The 21,818-nt window shown below is 39.2% G+C and overlaps 1 protein-coding gene across 9 annotated transcripts in view; it reads left to right on the forward strand.

The window, feature by feature from the left end:
• DTNB (dystrobrevin beta) overlaps positions 1 to 21,818 on the forward strand; it is a 130,761-nt gene that overhangs the window by 47,377 nt on the left and 61,566 nt on the right. For 7 of the 9 annotated variants that reach the window (XR_014174472.1, XR_014174473.1, XM_081942367.1 and 4 more), the window contains exon 10: positions 20,642 to 20,719. Coding sequence is in view for 6 of the 9 variants with exons in the window: in XM_081942367.1 (XP_081798493.1) it covers positions 20,642 to 20,719 (78 nt within the window). In the remaining 3 variants the exon portion in view is untranslated. Of the gene's footprint in view, positions 1 to 4,031; positions 4,113 to 20,641; positions 20,720 to 21,818 lie in introns of those variants that run through there. The other 2 variants (XM_081942369.1, XM_081942368.1) reach the window with 1 other exon arrangement.

Below are 21,818 nucleotides of genomic sequence, written 5' to 3' on the forward strand. Positions count from 1 at the left end.
AGCTCCGCAGGCTGCTGGCGGACCACAACAACGAAGGAGTTGAGAAGACAGTTTCAAATTTGCAGATGACATAAAACTACAAGGGACATCTAATACTGCAGATGAACGAGAGAGGGATTGGGATTTTTTTAGAGAACCTTGAACAATAGACTGAAATTAATATAATGGAAATAAATGTAAAGTTCTGCATCTGGGTAGCAGAAAAGAAAGTCGCAAACCTAGAATAGGAAGGACCAGGCTTGGCAGCAATACATGTGGATGGTATCTGAGTGTCCTTCTTGGACAAAAGCTAATCATGAGCCAGCAATACAATGAAACTTTTAAAAGCACTCTTGGAAATACATTAGCAGGAGAATAGAGTCCTCATCATGAGAAGAATTGTTCCACCAATGTTCTTCTGACCCATTTGGAATTTAGTGTCCAGCTTTGGCTACTCCTGTCCAAAAAGGACAATGAAATATTGGAGCAAATTGGTGATAGATATGGAAACTAACATCTGTGAGGAAGCATTAAAGAATATTGGCATGCTTAGCCTCCAGAAAAGGATGACTCAGGGGAGATAGCAGTCTTCAGATACCTGAAGTGCTGTTACCCAGGGGAAAGGGCAGGATTAGTCTCAGTTACACAGTTACAGGTACCTTGCTCAACAGTAGTAACTGTGAGAAGGATCTTGGAGTCCTAGTGGACAACCATTTAAATATGAGCCAGCAGTGTGCAGCTGCCAAAAAAGCCAACACAGTTCTAGGCTGCATCAACAGAGGGATAGAATCAAGATCACGTGAAGTGTTAATACCACTTTATAATGCCTTGGTAAGGCCACACTTGGAATACTGCATTCAATTCTGGTCACCACGATGTAGAAAAGATGTGGAGACTCTAGAAAGAGTGCAGAGAAGAGCAACAAAGATGGTTAGGGGACTGGAGACTAAAACATATGAAGAACGGTTGCAGGAACTGGGTATGTCTAGTTTAATAGAAAGAAGGACTAGGGGAGACATGATAGCAGTGTTCCAATATCTCAGGGGTTGCCACAAAGAAGAGGGAGTCAAACTATTTTCCAAGGCACCTGAGGGTTGAACAAGAAGCAATGGGTGGAAACTAATCAAGGAGAGAAGCAACTTAGAACTGAGGAGAAACTTTCTGACAGTTAGAACAATTAATCAGTGGAACAGCTTGCCTCCAGAAGTTGTGAGTGCCCCAACACTGGAAGTCTTTAAGAAGATGTTGGATAGCCATTTGTCTGAAACGGTATAGGGCTTCCTGCCTAGGAAGAGAGTTGGACTAGAAGACCTCCAAGGTCCCTTCCAATTCTGCTATTGTATTGTAATGTAACTTCTGAAAGCAGGACTGGAATCAGTGGGTTAAAATTACAATGAAGGAGATTCATGCTAGATGTCAGGAAATTAATAGATCAGACACCTGACTATATGAACCATTAACTAATGGAACTACAGGTAGTCCTCAACTTACAACTGCAATTGAGCCCAAAATTTATGTTTCGAAGCGAAACAGTTGCTAAGTGAATTTTGCCCCATTTTATGACCTTTCTTGCCTTAACAGTTGTTAAGTGAATCACTGCGTAAAACGATTGTAAAGTGAACTTGGCTTCCTCATTGACTTTGCTTGTCAGAAAGTCACAAAAGGTGATCACATGACCCTGGGGCCCTGCAGCTGTCATAAAAATGAGTCAGTTGCCAAGTATCTGAATTTTGATAACGTGGCCATGGGGATGCTACAATGACCATAAGTCACTTTTTCAGTGCTGTTGTAACTTGGAGCAGTCACTAAATGAACTGTTGTAAGTCGAGGACTACCTGTTGATAGCTAATGGAACAAGCAAAGGCCTTCAAATAGGACGGGTGGTTTTATTGTAGAGATGTGCTAATACCTGCACTGCTTATGATTCTGTGGAAATGAGCAGAGTTGGCACTGAAGTCACTTAGCAATTATTATAGGTTTCTGTAGTTGTAGAGGGCAGGGGGGAATGGCCTTGGAGGTCAGCAGAATCTTTATTAATTTTTAATGTTTATATATTTAATAGGGCTGCCCAACTCCATCATGACTCTGGGCCGCACACAATTATAAAATCATAAATACAAATGCAAATAAAACCAGAGGCATAAAGGAAAAATCCTAATCAATCATTCTAAAAATAATGCAGCCGGCAAGAGTGGCAGCCCAATCTTAACCCAAAGCTGGCAGAAAGGCCACTTTTAAGATTTGTTTTGAACACAGGCAGCGTTGAGGCCAGATAAATCTCGGGGGAATATTGTTCCCAAGGGCAAGTGCTTTGACAGGAAAGATCTGTTTTCTAGTTTCATGAGATGACCTTATTTAATAGATGGGGCCTGGAGCACGCTGCCCAATTGTACAGGATGGGCAGAAATCACAGAAATCAAAGTTAGGCTATAAAACCTAACAAATACAATTACAGCTTTTTATTTATCTATTTTAAGGGACATGGTGACTCAGTGGCTAAGATGCTGACCTTATCCATCAGAAAGGTCGACAGTTTGGCGATTCGAATCCCTCACGCTGTGTAATGGAGTAAGCTCCTGTTACTTGTCCCAGCTTCTGCCAACCTAGCAGTTCAAAAGCATGTAAAAATGCAAGTAGAAAAAATAGGGACCATCTTCGGTGGGAAAGTAACAGCGTTCCATTCACCTTCGGCATTTAGCCATGCCAGCCACATGACCGCGGAGACATCTTCGGACAGCGCTGGCTCTTCAGCTTTGAAACGGAGCTGAGCACCACCCACTAAAGTCAGGAACGACTAGCACATATGTGCAAGGGGAACCTTTACCTTTATTTATCTATTTTAGAAAATTTATATAGCCACCCACTCACTCTCAGTGCCTCAAGGTGACTTACAAAAATAATATCTCTGTATACCAACAATAAAAACCCCACCCCCATAAGCCCCTACCCCCCTTTTATTCTCACCCCCCCCCCACACTTTTTATTCTCCTTTATTAAACCCTAAAGGGAGCTCATAATTCTGGGCCAATAGAATCACATAGCAATAATAATTACTCCATTTCTCCTAAGTAAAATACAATGCTAGGACTTGGCATACCTGTTCATACCCAGAAGAGTTCTATAATTCTGACATATGAAATACAGTATTAAAGCTCCAAATGGCTTGTTGCCTTTGTCCCTTATCTGCGTTACAGGTAGTCCTCAATTAACAACAATGATTGGGACTTGGAACTGTGTTGCTAAGCGAAGCAGTCATAAAGCACAGTGTCATGTAACTGCTGACTCCATGATCTTTGCTTGTCAGCAGTTGGCAGTGAAGGTCGCAGATGGTGTCCACATGACCAGGGGAATTGTGAGTCAGTTGCAAAGCACCCAATCACAAACACCTGATCATGATGAGGACACTGCAATGGCCGCTAGACCAGCCTTGGAGTCTCCTCATTCAACACTGTCATGACTTGTTGCTGAATGAATGGTTGTTACTCAAGAGCTATCTGCAATTTATGTTACGTTTCTCTGAAGTAGCATTTTTAACATTTTCCCAGCCTTCGAAAAAGCATTTTTAAGGAGAGTAAAGTGATATACAGTAATAATTCCCATCCGAGCCTTAGGACCTACCATAGGCATAATAGCAGATTAATTTATTTGCATTGAACTGTTTGAACTACTGCACACCATAACAACTAGACAAAAGGAGTTTCTCCCCGAACGCCATCACTCTGCTAAACAAATAATTCCCTCAACACTGTCAAACTATTTACTAAGTCTGCATTACCATTACTATTAGTCTTCTCATCATTCCTATCACCCATCTCCTCCCACTTACGACTCTATGACTGTAACTTTGTTGCTTGTATCCTTGCAATTTATATTGATTGCTTCCTAGTATGATTTGATTGCTTATTTGTACCCTATCATTAAGTATTGTACCTTATGATCCATGACGAATGTATCTTTTCTTTTATGTACACTGAGAGCACATGCACCAAAGACAAATTCCATGCGTGTCCAACCATACTTGGCCAATAAAGAATTCTATTCTTTGGTAATAGAGAACTGGAAGGAACGGCCAGAGTAGGTGAAATCTTTTGGTTGGCTATCTATAGTTGTAATTCAACATAAAGAAGAGTGCCTCGTAATTAAAGTTATTATTTGAAATACAATTATTAGTTGTTGTAATTCAGTACAACATTATAGGTAGTCCTCTACTTACAACAGTTCATTTAAAGACTGCTCAAAGTTACAGCACTGAAAGAAGTGACTTTGACCATTTTTCACACTTACGACTGTTGCAGCATCCCCATGGTCACATTATTTGCATTCAGATGCTTGACAACTAGTTCATATTTATGACGGTTGCATTGTCCCAGAGTCATGTGATCATGTTTTGCAAACTTCTGACAAGCAAAGTCAATGGGGAAGCCAGATTCACTTAACAACCAGGTTACTAACTTAACAACTTCAGTGATTCACTTAACAAATGCGGCAAGAAAAGTAGTAAAATAGGGTAAAACTCACTTAACAAATTTCTCACTTACCAACATAAATTCTGGGCTCAATTGTGGTTGTAAGTTGAGAACTACCTATACTCAGATGTTTTTGACAGTCACCAGAGTAATCCTTAAGTAGGTAACTCTTCTTTTCCTCTGGATTGCAGCTCTGCTAGAATGCTTCAAATGTGAATTGTGAGAAGAGAAAAATAAAATAAAAAGCAGGGCTTATTTAAAATTCAGAATAAAAGTTATGCTGTAAATTATTCAATTCCTAATTCTGTATGGGTACTAGAAAAAATACTATTTCTGTTTTTAGACTGTTGTTAAATTGCCATGATTCTCCAGCTTAACTACTGTTTAAAATAAATTGGGCACAAATACTTTCCTGATGTAGCTCTTCATTATCGCTAAAGAGTAGAATTCATAATGATAATAATAAAACAAAAATTTGGACTGATGGCTATAGGTAAACTCAGAGTCTCCCATTTAAAAATCGCTTAATATGCCAGCCTGGTCCTACCAGGAAATAAAATGGCATCTTGATACACCACAAGCAAGAAAGGAGGTCTGACAGCTTTGACTGGCTGGAGAAATTAAAAATATTGCAGGAAATTAACATTGGAAATTAGAGGTTCTGCTGTCTGCCTTACCCAAGCACTGTAGATCATATGTGCAATCAAGAATGCTATATAAGAGCCGTGGTGATGCAGTGGTTAGAATGTAGTATTGCAAGCTAATTCTGCTGACTGCCAGCAGTTCAGCAGTTCGAGTCTCACCGGCTCAAGGTTGAGACACTTTCCTTCCTTCCGAGGTGGGTAAAATGAGGACCCAGATTGTTGGGGACAATATGCTGATTTTGTAAACTGCTTAGAGAGGGCTGTAAAGCACTGTGAAGCGGTATATAAGTCTAAGTGCTATTGCTATATAGTACTATGCATCGGTTAACTGGCTGATTCATTCTTTCTTTCTGTCATTCCTATTCTATTTATAAGATGCCAAGGCAACTAATAATAAATTCAACCCACTAGCTCCTATAAAACATAAAAACATGCACATTATTTTTAGCATTGAAGCATGCCCAGCAAAATATGCAGAAAATAAACAGCAAAATTATTCAAAACAATGAGTAAGAGCAGATTGGAAATGTGCATTCTCTGTTGTAGCACTTCTAGCACAGTATCCGCTCAGACACACATTCTACTCCTACCCTTCAAATGTTCTGGCAGTCTCTTAAGAACAGGCTCTGTTCCCGGACTGGTGTTCAGGATTGCCCCTGGCAATTACAATTGCCCACAGCCATTTTTCTCTGCATGTTATTTATGTTGTTTTGTCCAGATAATCATGTTTCTTTGTAAAATTATGTATCCTTTTAAATATTGGAGCCACCTAGTCTTTTTGAAGTTGCTTGAACATCAGAGTCCAATAAATAAGTAGATGTTCAACAGACACGGCAGTGGCAAGCTGTAACATGCTTGATTTTCTACTACAGATAGTCCTCAAGTTGTGAAGGAAAGTGGGACCAGAATTTCTGTTGCTAAGCAATGCAGTCATAAAGTGCAATGCCAGGTGACCACATTGCTTAGTGACAGCAATCCCTGCAGTTGCCATTGCTGTTACTAAGTAATGATCATCCTTAATTAAGTGAGCACTTCTTTCCAACTTCCTGCCGGCTTCCAACAAGCAAAATCAGTGGGGAAGCCAGCAGGAAGTTGCAGGTCCAAGGTAGATTGCAAGCAGGCATGCAGGCTGGTAAGTAGCTGCTACTGGGTGAGAGAGGATGCACATGGGTGCACAAGTGGTGGGGAAATTCAGTTGTTTGGGTGTCCATTGCCAGATAGTGTGGGAGTGGTGTGGGAGGTGTGGCTTGAGTACAGTGGGGCTTTGGATGGCTGCTGCAAGAGGCGGGGGAGGATACAGGAGTGTAATGGAATGTGTGAATGTCCTTGGGGGATGAGAAGAAGACATGCTGCCTAGGAAACTATCAGACAAGAGGGAGAGGACCCCCCAATGGTCCTAGGAAGAAAATGAGGAAGGATCTGCCCTATTTGATCAGTCTGAAATAAGGCAGGGGAGGTTGTACTTTCAAGATTGATGTCAGCCCTGCTGGGTAAACCAGAGAGGAAACACAACAAGATGAGCTAATTCTGATTTATTGAAAGGCTAAATTAACAGAATTTTGAACGTCCAAAGGTACAAACTTCCCACTGCCACTTTTAACTACCAGATCAATGGCGGAGGAGACATGGTGGAGTTTTGGGTTGCAGCTGTTGGGTGGGAGGGGGTGTGTGAATAGCTGGATGGGCTGTGCAAGTGGGAGAGACCTGACCAATGTGCAACCTTCCCTACTGGCTTCCCCATTGATTTATACTTGTGGTAAACCAGCAGGGAGAATTGCAAATCATGATCACATGACTGCACACATTGCATGAGCCAGTTACAAAATGCTTAGATTGTAATCACGTGACTCTGAAGTTGCTAGGATGGCTGGATCTTCAAGGGCTGGCCCTAATCACCTGTTTAGCACTATTGTAACTCCAAAAAGTCATTGAATGAGTTATTATTAATGTCAGCGTTCCAAATATCATGCAGGATTAAATCATTGTCCAAAGCAAAGTTATCCTTAAAACTCCAATTTAATAAGACAGACATGTTGGCATTATGCTGTGAAATTTCAACTCTAATGTACATCCTGTGGGTTCACCCAGTTGAAAGTTCATCATCTATCCCCACACCCCATAATTCATCACATGGTCCAATCTTCATCTTCCACGCTGGCATGTACACCCCTCTGCTTCCGGCCAGGTGTCGAGGTGCGGAGACAAAAGACGACCTTGAGCTTCTAAGAAAATCCATAACAATACATTCCACAATCCTACTCCTTTCTATTCCCCCCTCCCAACTACTACACTAATGAAATTTAATAAAAAGTGTGGCAGGCCAAAGATCCTAAAAGGAACAGAACTAAAGGCCTGACAATTAACCAGACTGCCTTCAAAACATCGGCTTTCAGGGTTGCCTATAGAAGAGCCATGGGGGCTCAGTGGTTAGAATGCAGTACTGCAGGCTACTTATGCTGACTGCCAGCAGTTTGAGTCTCACAGGCTCAAGATTGACTCATCCTTTCATCCTTCCAAGGTCGTTAAAATGAGGACCCAGATTGTTGGGGGCAATATACTGCAGGGGTGTCCAAACTTGGGAACTTTAAGACTTGTGGACTTCAACTCCCAGAATTCCCCAGCCAGCCATGTCTTAAAGTTCCCAAGTTTGGACACCCCTGACATACTGGCTCTGTAAACCCCTTAGAGAGGGCCGTAAAGCACCGTGAAGCAGTATATAAGTCTAAGTGCTATTGCGATAGGCAATTGCTGACAAAGCCTGTTGCAATCTTGCACATCCCACCTCAGAAAATTCCAAAGTGATTCTAATGTTCACACACAACTATAAAATGAATCAATAAAATCCTGATTTCTAACATCAAAGGTGGCATCTGTATAATGTAGGGGGTGATGGGTTTTTTTTGGACATTCATGTAAGAAATCATATAAGTATTTCTTTTAAAGAAGAAAGGGTTTAAAATGTGAATCCCAAAGGGATTCCTGGATGATTCCTGCTGCTCTTCAAAGAGACTGATGAAGAGATAAAGGTGTCATTGTATTTGCATACGAATAATCAAGCCATTTCCTCCTTGGATAACTGCATACTATTGAAATTCTCTAAACTGCCACAAAGGAGGTTTTCACTATTCTGCTTTTCATTCTCTGAATATTTAAAAGCTCGTGATGATTTGCTGGATCGTTTTGGGACAGTTACTCTCTCTCAGTTCAACCTACCTCACAGAGTTGTTGTTGTGGGGAAAATGGGAGGAGGAAGGTTCACTGCCTTGAGTTATTTATAAAAACAGTAAGGTAGTGTTGAAAGAATTGTCCATCTGGGTTCAGTTCCAAGTAGGGAAAAAAGACACTGGAAACATGGAGGCTGCTTGGAAAGATGGTTTAATGGCGGACAGGATCACATGGTTTGAGGTCCTGGGCAAAAAAGGAAGAGATGCTGGGAGTGCCTCAGTTTTATGCCCACTCTGGGCTTTTGAATTTGAGTTTGTATTCTGATTGGTCGTCAGACTCTCATGGGGTCATGTAGGGGTAACTTTGTAGGTTGTGTTTTGAGTCCCAAGTTTGGTTGAGCCTTGCTGGGTGATGATGTAATGAAAAGGCTTTGGGCAATTCCTACTATGGTTCTGCTTGAAGGAGGTAGATCTTTGTTATGTAGACTGGCCCAGGCCTTAATGGCCCATTAACAAAGGTGGGGGCTGAGATTCTGCCTCCCTTTTAGGGGAAATATTCTGCCCTTTTACTATTTCCTAAAATAGTTCATTTTTCTAGGAGAGGGGGGGTGACTGACTTCCTACAGTAGAATGCAAATAAATACAGCAAAATGTTTATGTTTGATCTCCAAGTTTGATTTAACCTTCATTCTTCTCAAGATTCTATGCAAAACTTTGCTTGTTTTCATACAGTGAATCAGTAATTTACACATTCTCTTAAATCCACCTTATTAGGTACAGATTTTTTTTTCAGTTTTGTAGTTTATGTGGTCTTGTCCCAAATTGATTGACACAGAACTAATGACACTTTCTGTTGGGAAATTCCCAGCCAGGCCAGGAGGAGAATTCAAGCAGGGAGTTAGCTTTGAGTCATCCTGCAGCTGCAAGAGACCTAGGACTGATCCCCCCCCACACCCTAAGGTTCCATGGTATCTTATCTGTTTGTTGGCAAGGGAAGGCAAAGGAGTCTGGAGACATTCTGTTGTCAGTGTGACCCTTCACATGTGGTTGCTTGCACTTTCATTGCTTTGTTTCATGCTGCTTTGAAGTTCAGTAATTGGTTTATGTTTCTTGAAGTGGGAGATAGCAAGAAAAATAATGATCTTTGTTAGGGATGTAACCCTAGGCTTGGCTTGGCAATGTACATAAGCTATGATTACTTTACTGTTACTTTAAATCAGTGGTAGTCAACCTGGTCCCTACCGCCCACTAGTGGGTGTTCCAGCTTTCATGGTGGACGGTAGGGGTTTGCTGTAACTCTGCTTTATAAATTTTATAAAGTAAAGTTACTTCCCTACTTTATAAATCACCATTACTGTGGAACCGGTGGGTGGTTGGAAAATTTTACTACTAACAGAGATACAAAAGTGGGCGGTAGGTATAAAAAGGTTGACTACCCCTGCTTTAAATGATTCAGAGATGTAATTGGCTTGTTACCTCAAGCAGCCATAAGAGGGAGCCAGAATGGTTCTTAGATCTCTCTCTCTGTTTTGGTAGACACTGGTCGGTGTATTTTTGAGGTATTGTGGTTTGCTACTGTTTAGCTATACTTTGTGTGTTAGACTGAATATTTTGATAACTGAATTACTGAATCGTGTATGACTTGGACTGTTAACCGGACTCTGAATACCTCTATATTTATACATAGTAAACTACTATATTTTTATACTATGCAGTGTCTCTGTATGCTGGTTTGTGTGTGTTATTCCATATCACTCTCATTACGCTTCTCTGCATACTCGCTCTTCTAACGGGGAGCTTAATTACTTAACAATCTTCACAAAAGTCTATACGCCTATCTCTTGCGCTATGCTGTTTCCCAGGCTATTTCTTCCTATAATTCCAAGTTCTTTCAGGGGACGACTCTGAATTTCCCTTGTTTCATCTCATCACTGTCTTGGACATATCTGATTTGTGTAATATGATTTAAGTATTTGGCTTAGAGAAAGAACGTACTGTGAAAAACTAGATTTCTCCCTCGCTAAGTTTTTTATATATATTTTTTTGACGGATGATACTGATAACATCCAGACATAATGCTAACCCACTCTTTGATTTTATGAATTCAAGCCTTAGGCTATTAACTGACTTATTTCTTCTTTCATTTCTAAAACACAACTGCTCTTCTTCACCTGGTTTTGGAATTAATTAAAAAAGGATCATAGCAACGGAAGGAATTTGAATTTAAAGCAATGAATATTTAAGCTTTGCTTAAAAAAAAAAGTCCAGTGAAGTGGACCTAATTTTTTCCCTATTTATATTTTTCTAGCAAACTGTGGTTTGAATGGCTATCATTTAAATGAAAAGTGTTCCCAGCCTTTGTTTATGGACACATGTGCTTTCTGTAAAGATTAGAAAGGAATTTTGTAGTAACTGAATGCTATAAAGGAGAAGGAAGAAGGAAGATTCAAGGTTAAAAACTCTAGTCTCGAAATGCCAAACCAATTTTCAGCGTTCTGCCTGAATTGGTCGGTTGTGTATCAGTACCTTTAAAAAACTAATCATGTAATTTGTTAAATGAAATGAATGAAACAAGCAGCCACATCTGAGGGTAATGTTCTAATGATGTGATTTCTACATTTTACTGATGAACACGCACTAATTTAATAATCTTAGATTATGCTAACCCTCAATTGTTACAAGATTCTTTCTTTCTGTTGACATTGGGGAAAGCCTTAACGTGTATATGATAGCATAACGTCTGTTAAATGTCAATTTTATGATGGCTGTGACATTTGGAAATCATTCTTTGCTCCCCAAGGATGAGGTGGAATAATAGGTTCATAGGTGAAAGATAGAACTGATCTGAATCTCAGTGAATCTCTGATGCAATGTGTCATTTTGATAAACTATATGAAATTTAGCCAGAAAACATCTTTAAATCCTTTAAAATATTTAGATATTTATTTGTAGCTTAATGAAGTACTGATGCCCCATTCCCACCCTGTCGATAGCATATTTTCATTGCAGGACCTTAATGGGTCTTGTAAATGCCAGTTAATGTGAGCACTTTCCAAAACATGCTGAAATCTCAGATGGCTATAAAACAGTATAATTGAGCTGGAGAAGGCCGCCTCATTTTCATCTGGTAACTACCAGCCAGGGTTGGTGGAGTTATCATTGTGCTGTGGCTATGTAACAACTCCAGACTGAATGTCTTGAATAAATAAATTTATCCTCTGGTACCAAATCCATTCCAGCACTGCCTACTTTGTCTGGCAGCAGCTCTCCAAGGCTGTTTTTGAACTGAGATTTTTTTTTTTTTTTTGCTCCCAGGAATTAACCAACATTATAAAATTTGCACAACATTGACCCTCTAAACCTAGGTTAATAAAATACAATTACCATGTACAAACAATAGCATGGTATCATAGTGTGGCCAAATTACCACAATATGATAAATCAATTAAGTTGCCATGCCAAATCACAAAACTACCCGACACCATTTTAGACTAATCAGGTATGTGGTATGAATTCAGCCTGCATAAAAAACAGGTGATCTCTCATTGAATTGTGGTTGTCCCTTTAATCTTGCACGAGAGGCAAAAGGTGCCCCTGGGCCATATGCTGTTTTAAGCCAATTGGATGTGACTCTTATAGTCCTTTGGAAAAAATTATGTTTATTTTTTCAATGCGACAGTAATTATTTTTAAGCATTATTTGATCAACCCATAAATTAAACCAAATGCAGTTTTTGTCCTACCCTCACCTCATTTTTACTTTTGGAAAGGCAACCTTTGGCACAGTGCTGTCCTTTGGCCCCAATGATTTTTAGAGATGGAGTAGGTTTATGACAGATCCATGAAACTACAACTGAAGAGAAAATACAAATATTTGGCTAGAACTTTAGAATAGAATAACAGGGTTGGAAGGGACCTTGGAGGTCTTCTAGTCCAACCCCCTGCTTAGACTGGAAACCCCACACCACTTCAGACAAATGGTTATCCAACATCTTCTTAAAAACTTCCAGTGTTGGAGCATTCACAACTTCTGGAAGCAAGTTGTTCCACTGATTAATTGTTCTAACTATCAGGAAAGTTCTCCTAAGTTGCTTCTCTCCATGATTAGTTTCTACCCATTGCTTCTGCTTTCAGGTGCTTTGGAGAATAACTTGACTCCCTCTTCTTTGTGGCAGCTCCTGAGACATTGGAACACTGCTATCATGTCTCCCCTAGTCCTTTTTTACATTAAACAAGACATACCCAGTTTCTGCAACCGTTCTTCGTGTTTTAGCCTCCAGTCCCCTAATCATCTTTGTTGCTCTTCTCTGCACTCTTTCTAGAGTCTCCACATCTTTTTTACATTGTGGCAACCAAAACTGAATGCAGCATTCCAAGTCTGGCCTTACCAAGGCATTATAAAGTGGTATTAACACTTCACGTGATCTTGATTCTATCCCTCTGTTTATGCAGCCTAGAAATGTGTTGGCTTTTTTGGCAGCTGCTGCACACTGCGGCTCATATTTAAATAGTTGTCCACTAGGACTCCAAGATCTCTATTACAGTTACTACTATTGAGCAGGGTACCACCTATACTGTACCTGTGCATTTTGTTTTTCTTGCCTAAATGTAGAACCTTACTCTTTTCACCATTGAATTTCATTTTATTAGATAGTACCCAATGTTCAAATATATCAAGATCCTTCTGTATCTTAAGCCTATCTTCTGGAGTGTTGGCTATTCCTGCCAGGTTGGTGTCATCTGAAAATTTGATGAGTTCCACATCTATCCCCTCATCCAAGTTATTGATGCAGATGTTGAAGAGTACTGGGCCTAAAACAGAGCCTTGGCGTACTCCACTGCATACTTCCCTCCATGTAGATGCAGTTCCATTGAGGACTACACGTTGAGTGGGGTTGGTCAGCCAGTTATGAATCCATCTGGTGGTGATGCTGTCTAACCAACATTTTTCTATTTTATCTAGTAGTAGGTTATGGTCTACTTTATCAAATGCCTTACTGAAGTCCAAGTAAATTATATCAACAGTATTCCTCTGGTCCACTAATTTTGTCACTTTGTCAAAAAATGCAATAAGATTGGCTTTTGGTTATTACTTTGTTTATTTCTAGGTGTTCGCTGATTTGTTGCTTGATTTTCTTTTCCAGAATCTTCCTGGTATTGTGGTCAGGCTGATAGGTCTGTAGTTTCCTGGATCTATTTTTCCCCTTTTTTGAAATGGGAACTACCTCAGCTCTTTTCCAGTCCTCTGGTAGTTCCCCAGTGTTCCAGGATCTCTGAAAGATATAGTTCAGTGGTTCTGAGATCTCGTCTGCCAGTTCCTTCAGAACCCTGGGGTGTAATCTATCCGGTCCTGGTTATTTAAACTTGTCTAGGGTAGACAGGTGCTCACTTACCATTTTCTTCCCTATTTTAACTTGTGTTCCTAATCTGTTTTTTGTGGTGCTGTTTTTTATAGGTTGGACTGTTTTTTCCCTTTGTTTAAAGACAGATGTAAAAAACGAGTTAAGTAGTTCTGCTTTCTCTCTGTTTCTTGTCACCTTCTTGCCACTTTCTCCCAGCAATGGACCAATTGTGTCCTTGATTTTTTTTTCTTGTATTTAACATGTTAGGATTTAGGCTTAGGCTCCTGCATCATAGAAGCAAAAACTGAGCTGCACACATGAATAAGTGACCGCCAGTTTTCTTTTCTGCCAAAACTTTGTTCACATTCTTACTTCTGGTTCTTAATGGTATGCTGGCTTTGGCACCTTCTCTGGGACTAGCCTGGTAATAATTTGTGAAGCCTGAATTTGAATTTGCTCCCATAAATGTAAGGTGACTTTCTTTTTAAATTTTTTTTTAATTTTTCATCTTCTACATTCTCTATTCTGCTTTCAAAAAGATTTTGGGCTGTCAGAGAAATTGAATTTTAAATTGATGTAGATGAACTTCTGGCTGATGTCAGAACTCTTTATTGTTTCATTGCCTGGGAGGGACTTAAATTCTGTGTTAATCTTGTGGTTACAAGGCTCAGTGAAAACCTGTAATTATTCAGTAGGATAATAACTATGGTTTATATATTCATGAGTAGCTTTACTAAGAATCAGTGGAAATAGAACTAACCAGGAGCTGTCCGTGCTTTTTGTTTAAGGGTTTATCGACATAGCCTTTTATGTTATTTAAAGGGGAACTGTAGAAATGAATTATTCCATGAAAAAAACAGTTGAAGCAGAAGCTGCCTCTGGCTGTCTCTGTCTCTGTCCCTCTCTCTGTCTCTTTCTCTCTCTCTCTCTCTCTCTTTGTTTCCCCGTGTTTGTTGTTGAGGGCTTCTCTTCCTCTCCATTCACCTTGACTGTGCAGAGGGACGCTAGCTAGGGAATGAAGAGGGAATTGCTTTGCCACTGAACCGTTGTGATGGTACCTGCTTCCTCTCCCCTGAAAGCCAGCCTTTTGCATGTATAAGTTCCTCCATCACGTGCCAGTTCTGTTTCCTTGGAGACAACCGTGGAGGAGTGTCTTTGGATGCCTCTTCGGGAAAGGGAAAGCAGAGGCTTTTGCATTGAGCACAGAAGGTTTGCTGTATTTACTTGCTTCTGTTTTTTTTTTATTGTGCCGCTTTAAGGCAGGAAGGCTTTTGCATGCACTTTTAGGGACTCTTCCTCAAGAGCCAAGCAAATAATCTTTGAATGCTATTGATAAATTCTTACCTTTTCCAGTAATTCTTAGTAGCTCATGGTTATAGAGATGGATATGAAGGATGAAGCTGTAGTAAAAGTTGCGGGAGCGGGGGCTTCCTTCCCCTCTAGCTATACATAGATTACAACAATGGCAGGAGAGATGGGGATTCACTCAAGGGTAGTTTATGGAACAGCTGCACAAAGCAGTAACTTCCTGCATATCTAAGTAACTCTAATTTTGGAGCCAGGTTTGAAGTGCTTCAGGAATGAAGTCTTTGTGAAGTAGCAGTTCACAGTCTCTTAAGCAGGCTTGGAGCAGGTGGGAAAGCAATCAGCAAAATGCAAGGTCAATTGTTTATATTTCCTGTCAGCAAAAGGGGGGAAACTAATTCTTGGAAGAGAAATGAACGAAGATAGATATTAATATTTGACATGGGTTAAGGAAAAATAATTCAAAAGATTAAATACAAATGGCAATTTAGTGATCTCTGATTTTTTCCCTCTATATCTATTCTACATCAATAGTTTTCTTTCCACTCTCTCCTACCCACACCTTTTTTAAAAAAAAAAACTTTTGGGGCATTTTGTAAAGTTGATGAAAAATTTAGCCCACACTTGGTCCTTGTCTTTGGGGTAAACTGACTTAATTAGGTTACATTGTTTGTTAGCTGTAACTATAATCTGATTATTTTTATTACTAAAAATAATCTAACAATGCATTCAGGTGAGATATATCATTATCATCTTTTTGAAATCGTGGAAATCTGGATGCACTCTCCTTCAGTGGAATTGAGCTTGATGTGTTTGGTTGGGTTACTGACATGTGTGGCTGTTAAAACCTTTTAGCTCTGCTATCCAATGATCGATAGGACCATCAAGTTAGTCTTAAGTGCAGAAAGCTGCCGTCTCTCTATTTCAGTGAATAAAATACTGCTCTGTTCATAGATAGCTCTGATAAGCTCATGTTAGAGTAATGTCAGACTTTCTTGTTTAATGGGTAACTTTCTCAGCCATACATCTCTCCTTTTTTATATTGCTTAGTTCCCTTTTCTGGACAGTTCACCAACTGTGATAACAAAAGTTTTGATGTGAAGGATTCCAGAAGATAGACATTAAGCTATTGTCGTATGCTGTAAGTACATGATAAGGTTAGGATTTTAATCATGCCGTGAAGCCCACTTCTTTTTTTTTTTAACATCTTCCTCAAGTATCCCCAGAGGAGGCTTTGCATAAGAATTGTTATGAACTGGGCATCTCTATCCACGTCTAGATGTCTCTCCATATGCCTAATTCTCAGTAATACTTCAGGATTCTATTTGTACTTCCCTTATATTCTATATGTCTAAAATACAATTTTTGCTTTGACAATCCCTGTGCTTTCTGCAGCTGGTAGGAAATACTGCATGGCCCAGAATAATTCGTACCTTGACCAATGTCAAAAGCAAATGTAATAACCTATAATGAGACCAAGAATTAATTTGGTGGAATAATTAAAGGAACTAGGGTAGAAACCAGAACCTGTGAGTTCTATGAGTTTGCGCCTTAGGCACAAAGCCAGCTGGGTGACCTTGGGCCAGTCATTTTCTCTCTCAGCCTTAGGAAGAAAGCAATTTCAAACTACTCTTAACAATCTTGCCAAGAAAACTGCATGGACTTGTTATGACTAATTGATAGTACATAACTAATTGACAGTAGGGTTTAGCTTGACTTGAAGGCACAAAAATATCGAGACCACAGCACTTGCAAACACAAAGCCTTGTTATCTTCTTGCCACTTTCTAGTGGAAAGCCAGGACCTTCTCTGGCTTGGCTTAAGATAAGTAGGCCATTGATAGCCCATTTGTAAGTCTTCGTTTCATGAAGAAGAATACAAATTGTGTAAAATGAAAAGTGCCTGCTTTCAGTTTGAGGGGTTATTTTCATTCAGTTCTGAGATAAGCGAAAGTGCTCTATGCAAAAGTATAGTAACAAAAACTGAAATTTGGAAGTAGGAGTGGATTTCTTTTTTTTTCAGAAACGTTGGCTCTATAAAACTTTCTTCATGTTGAACTCAACTCCTAGTTATGTTTTAAAGTTGTGATTTTTACACAGAGAATGGTTGTGTAAAAATAATGGCCCTACATTCCAACCTAAATCTTTTGATGCCAGTTATAGTACAAAGTGACTTTTCTTCTGCTGGCTCTGAAAAGCTCTTAGGACTCTCTGCAGGCTGCATGATAGAGTCCATTCCAGGTCACACGTAAACAACAAACATTAACTTTCAGTGTTTGGGTCATCTTTTCACTTTCATTCCAACATTGTTGATGAAAATAGCTCTTGAGCTGAAGGAGAAATTCGATTTCTCTTGCTGTAAAAAAGCTAAAAGGCAACATAATCTTAAACATTTCTTTCTGTGTACATAGCCTTCATATATTAACATCTTTCTTTTCAGGCTTGTTTAATAAGAAATGGAATATATTTGACTCTTGCATTATCTTTTAAACAAAACTATTTCAACCTTTTCCTGCAAGCCTACACATGTAAATGTATTTTTAGGATGGAATCTTCCTGAGGTGGCAAACCTAATGTAAAAAAAATAGTACATAAAGCAGTAGAGCAACCAGCAAGGTCAACAATCATGAATAACAGTGTCCAAAATGTAATTCAAGAAGAAGCCTATAAAAACACCACTCAGTTTTTTTTTTCTGAAGCCTACAGAAATGGGCCTGATTAACTGCCAGCAGAATTTCATAGAGGGAGAACTTTCCAATTCAGTGATCTAAAATGATCTTGGTGACGGGCAGTTTGAATGGGGCCTCTGCTGAACATCTCAGAATACCTGAGATTGGGTGAAGATGATGGTATTTTGGGGTTCTGCTTTATACCCATTGTGAGCCAGTTTAGTGTAGTTGTCCACCTGCTAGAATCCAGGAGACTGTCAGTTCTTGGTATAGGCACAAGGCCAGTTGGTTGACCTTGGTCTAGTCAGTCTCAACTCTAGGAAGTAAGCTGTGTGTGTGGGTGTGTTTGTTCTTACAGAAATGGTGTTCTATAGATAGAAGTGTGTAAGTTTGTGTATGCAAGAGCAACAACAAGTTTATGAATGGTTGGCTTTATAATAACATACATGTTTCCAGACTGCTTTGTTTGCTTTTCTTGTGCAATTAGAGCAATATCAACTTTTGTACTAGGTTGGCATTATTTATGAGTTAGAATTAAAATCTTGTAGGATGGCAATTCTGCCTTATCTGCTTGGGGTTTCTGAATGGGGTTCTTATTGCTATTAAGTGGAGACTCACCACAGGTGGGTTAACAGGAGACTTCCAGGAGATTGCTTATGTTGCTGACCCTTTGTCTTCAAAGGATAAATTCATTTACCCCTCTCAATAGTGCTGAATAGTGCTGTAACTAGATGCTGATTGTGCAAATACCATTGTTTTTAGTTTTTTGTTAGACAACAGTGATTGGCCACACTTTTACAACAGAATGGGATCAATTCATTAATCAACTAAATTAACTAACAAAGAAAAAGTTTAGTGAGGCAGTAAGAGGCTAATTGTCTAGTATGCTGTTGGCAATGAAATCCCTTTCTTTTTTAAACTTTATCCCTGCTTATCAAGAGTTAGCAGGGATCAAAAGTCTGAAAGCCATAGAGATGTAGGGATCTGGAATGGCTGGGAGATGATTCACTGTCGAATATTATAAATCAGGTGCCTAAGATAACAAGAGCAATACAAATTAGCATTTGAAGGAAACAAAAAAAGCAGTATTGGTTTTTCTCACTATTGTTCTTTCATGCCTACAGGAAACCAAACTTTCTATATGAAAAGATCTTAATTCTATAGTAGAATAACGCATAAAGCAGCTAGAAGACACGTGATCTAAGGGGTAGATTATTTTCTCATGTACATTTTTTTTATTAGAAGCATGCAGGCTATACTTTTAATTCTTTTATTGTTTCAAATAATTCATTTGTAGAAATATTTCAGTGTATAGCGGGATCTATTCAACTTGGTAACCTTTGCCTTCCTTTGCAAGATATGTTCAAGAAGAGGCTGAACTATCAGAGATATTTTAATTTCTATACCTGTGCTGAGCAGAAGGTTGAACTCAGTTGCCTAAATGGCCCTTCAAAGTCTATAATTCTATCTAATCAGCAGGAAATATTTATGTGGAAGTGCTTGAAAACTCAGGTCAGCTGATGATTTTGCAACAAACTTCTGTTTGTTTGTTTTTAAATTCATTTTGGAATTCTTAATTCTAGCCGAAAACAAAATACATTTCCACAAGACAGAAAATCTTTCCTCAATAATTCCTAATGCTCTCATTTACAATGACATTGTTCTTGTTTCTTAATTAAAATCTGCTATAGTGAAGGTAGACGGTATACAGTTTATAAGTGGTCGAACTGATTGTAGCTTCATAGATTTTAGATTGGTGAAGAGGCAATAACACTGTATTTTACATCTTGGACAAGGCATGCTTGTCTTAGAGGCAACTGAGGCTTCTAAATCTGACCTCTAATTTGGGGTGCCCTTTGCTTTACTGCAAACAATTTGACACAAGCCTTTAATAGATAGAATAGATTTGAGAAATAATTACTTTTTAAAAGAGCAGCCTAGTGCTTGAACTTCACTTCTTCGTGCATTCCTTGCATTCTTGATTGAAATGTGGAAGGAAGAGAGATTAATCGTTGACCTACTGCAAAGAAAACACATTCTTTGGTTCTATAATTGGAAGACTCTTCCAAACGCCACATAACTGTCTTCAGACATGTTCCAAGATCTTTATTGAAAAAGAGAGTGATGCATCTGTCAATTACTCTCGTGAATAAGATTAGAAAGACTAAAGGGCTCATTTTTTTCTGCAGAACTTGGTATGTCGAACAACAATCGTGATTTTACTTGTAAGGAGACCTGGAGTAGTGGTGGTGGTAGTGTTGTTGGGGTTTTTGGGGGGGGGGTTCATGAACATTTTTGCAATTGCATAACTATTCTGAGACCTCACCAGGGTGATTCCTTCCATACTTTCATGGCCTTGATTTCTGAGAGCAGAAGTTCCTTATAATAACCTACGAGGGCCTGTAAAATCCCATAAGCAAATAGTGACTTCTCTAGTAGATTTTTTAGTTTGCCTGTTCCTGAGGTGCAAAGGTGAGGTGTTTTATATATTTTAAATTATTTACATTTCACTCTCCGCCAAGAGTTCTATGCAGAAGTGGGTTCCTATCTATTCGGTCTAGTTCGGCCGAATAGGTAGTAACTCTGGTGGACCCGTGATCGTACTGGTTCTATCCTTGGTGGTGCCATCTTGATTTTCTGTTCTGCACACGCGCAGAACAATCTTCATTGAAAAAAATGTAATTTTAATTCTTTTTTTAATGTTGTGTGCATGTGCAGATTGTTTTAAGTGCAAGTGCTCATGCACGCGGAGCACAGCATTTTTGGGGCGCCAAACCAGTAGTAATGGTGGCTGGAACCCATCCCTGGTTCTACGTCACTTATAGCAAGTTCTGTAATGCCTGTGACATTAACGCCTTTCTTTGTTTGGAAATGGTTCTGATGAAATTGATGAAAAAGCATGGCAACAGCCAGGCAGGGTTTCCTGGATCAGGAGTTCTTGCTTTTGCAGCAAAATAGGTAAAGAAGCCATGTAGGGGTTAAAGGGAGATAGCATTTCAGTAACCAATAGTAAGCATTTCCCCTTTATTCTGTCTTTCTGGAGCTTAACGTCCAACAAACATTTTCTATTTCAGCCCTTCTCGGCCTCTCGTTAACATGAATGATGCCATGGTTACCCATGTGTCCTCCGGAGCCCCCACACCAACAAAAAGGTAGGAGTACTTGGAGATGGGTGAATGCGGTAGGTCTTCTCTTTGAGATGTTTGCATTTTGGGGAATTGTTGTACTCAGCTCAGGTATTTGCTTCTGGACAACAAAAAAGTATTTAAGTTTTTGGAAACATTCTAAAGCCAGTTTTGAAACACTAAGTCTCTTCCTTGGAGTTTACTACTGCCTGTGGAAATGCTGACTGTGGAATAAAGCTTTGTTTTGACATTTGATGGTTTCCCTCCCCCAATATACATAAGTAAGGTTTTTTTTAAATATATAAATCAATGAGGCCTTGATGGAATAAAAAGTGGAGTTTCCTGCAAGTAGAAAGTTCTCTTTACTCCTCTTCTCCCTCACTCTATTTGCAAGGCCTTTATTAATATTACCACATTGCCTTTAGAGTTCTGAAACTGAACCTAAAACATGTTCAGAAAAAGAACCGAAGACACAACAGACCATGGACACTTCTTCAGCAAGAGAGTATGGGGAGGGGAGGGTACTTTTTCTCATCTATGCTGAAAATATGTTACTTACTTACCAGCTATGCATGCTCTCATAATTGGAAAATCAAATTTTTATCTACTGGATTTAAGAAAGCCACCATAATTGAATATTAACCTGCTGCTGATTGAAAGGGCTTCCAACTGAAGAGGATAATTTTTGACACTGCATCTATTGTATATTAGAGACCTTTCCTTCTTCTTGTGAGCAAAGTTCAGTTGTACTTTCTTTTTAAATTCCATTTATTATTTACTGTTAAAATTTATTGGCCGCTCATCTTACCATAGGGCAACTATGGGCAGGTTTTTATTTATATTTAATAATTACTATGAAGAGTTCCCCCCCCCCCTTTGTGTAAATAATGTATTTCTTTTTTATTTTCTCTTACATAAATTTAATCTTAAAAGTTTATACTGTATAGGGTAAATATCACTTGTTTCTCAACTTGCCCGGGCAGAGTGGCTACTGTAATTAGAAATAAAGGATTATAGCAATTCCTGTATATTAGAGTTAGATAGCACGAGCTGTATTATTTTCTGCCACTTCCTAGGAGTTGAAGGGATAAACACTGTCATTTTCAATTCTGTCCTGCTTAAGGAA

This window comes from Natrix helvetica (assembly GCF_964273705.1).
Source record: "Natrix helvetica genome assembly, chromosome: 2".
NCBI classification, from domain to species: domain Eukaryota; kingdom Metazoa; phylum Chordata; class Lepidosauria; order Squamata; family Natricidae; genus Natrix; species Natrix helvetica.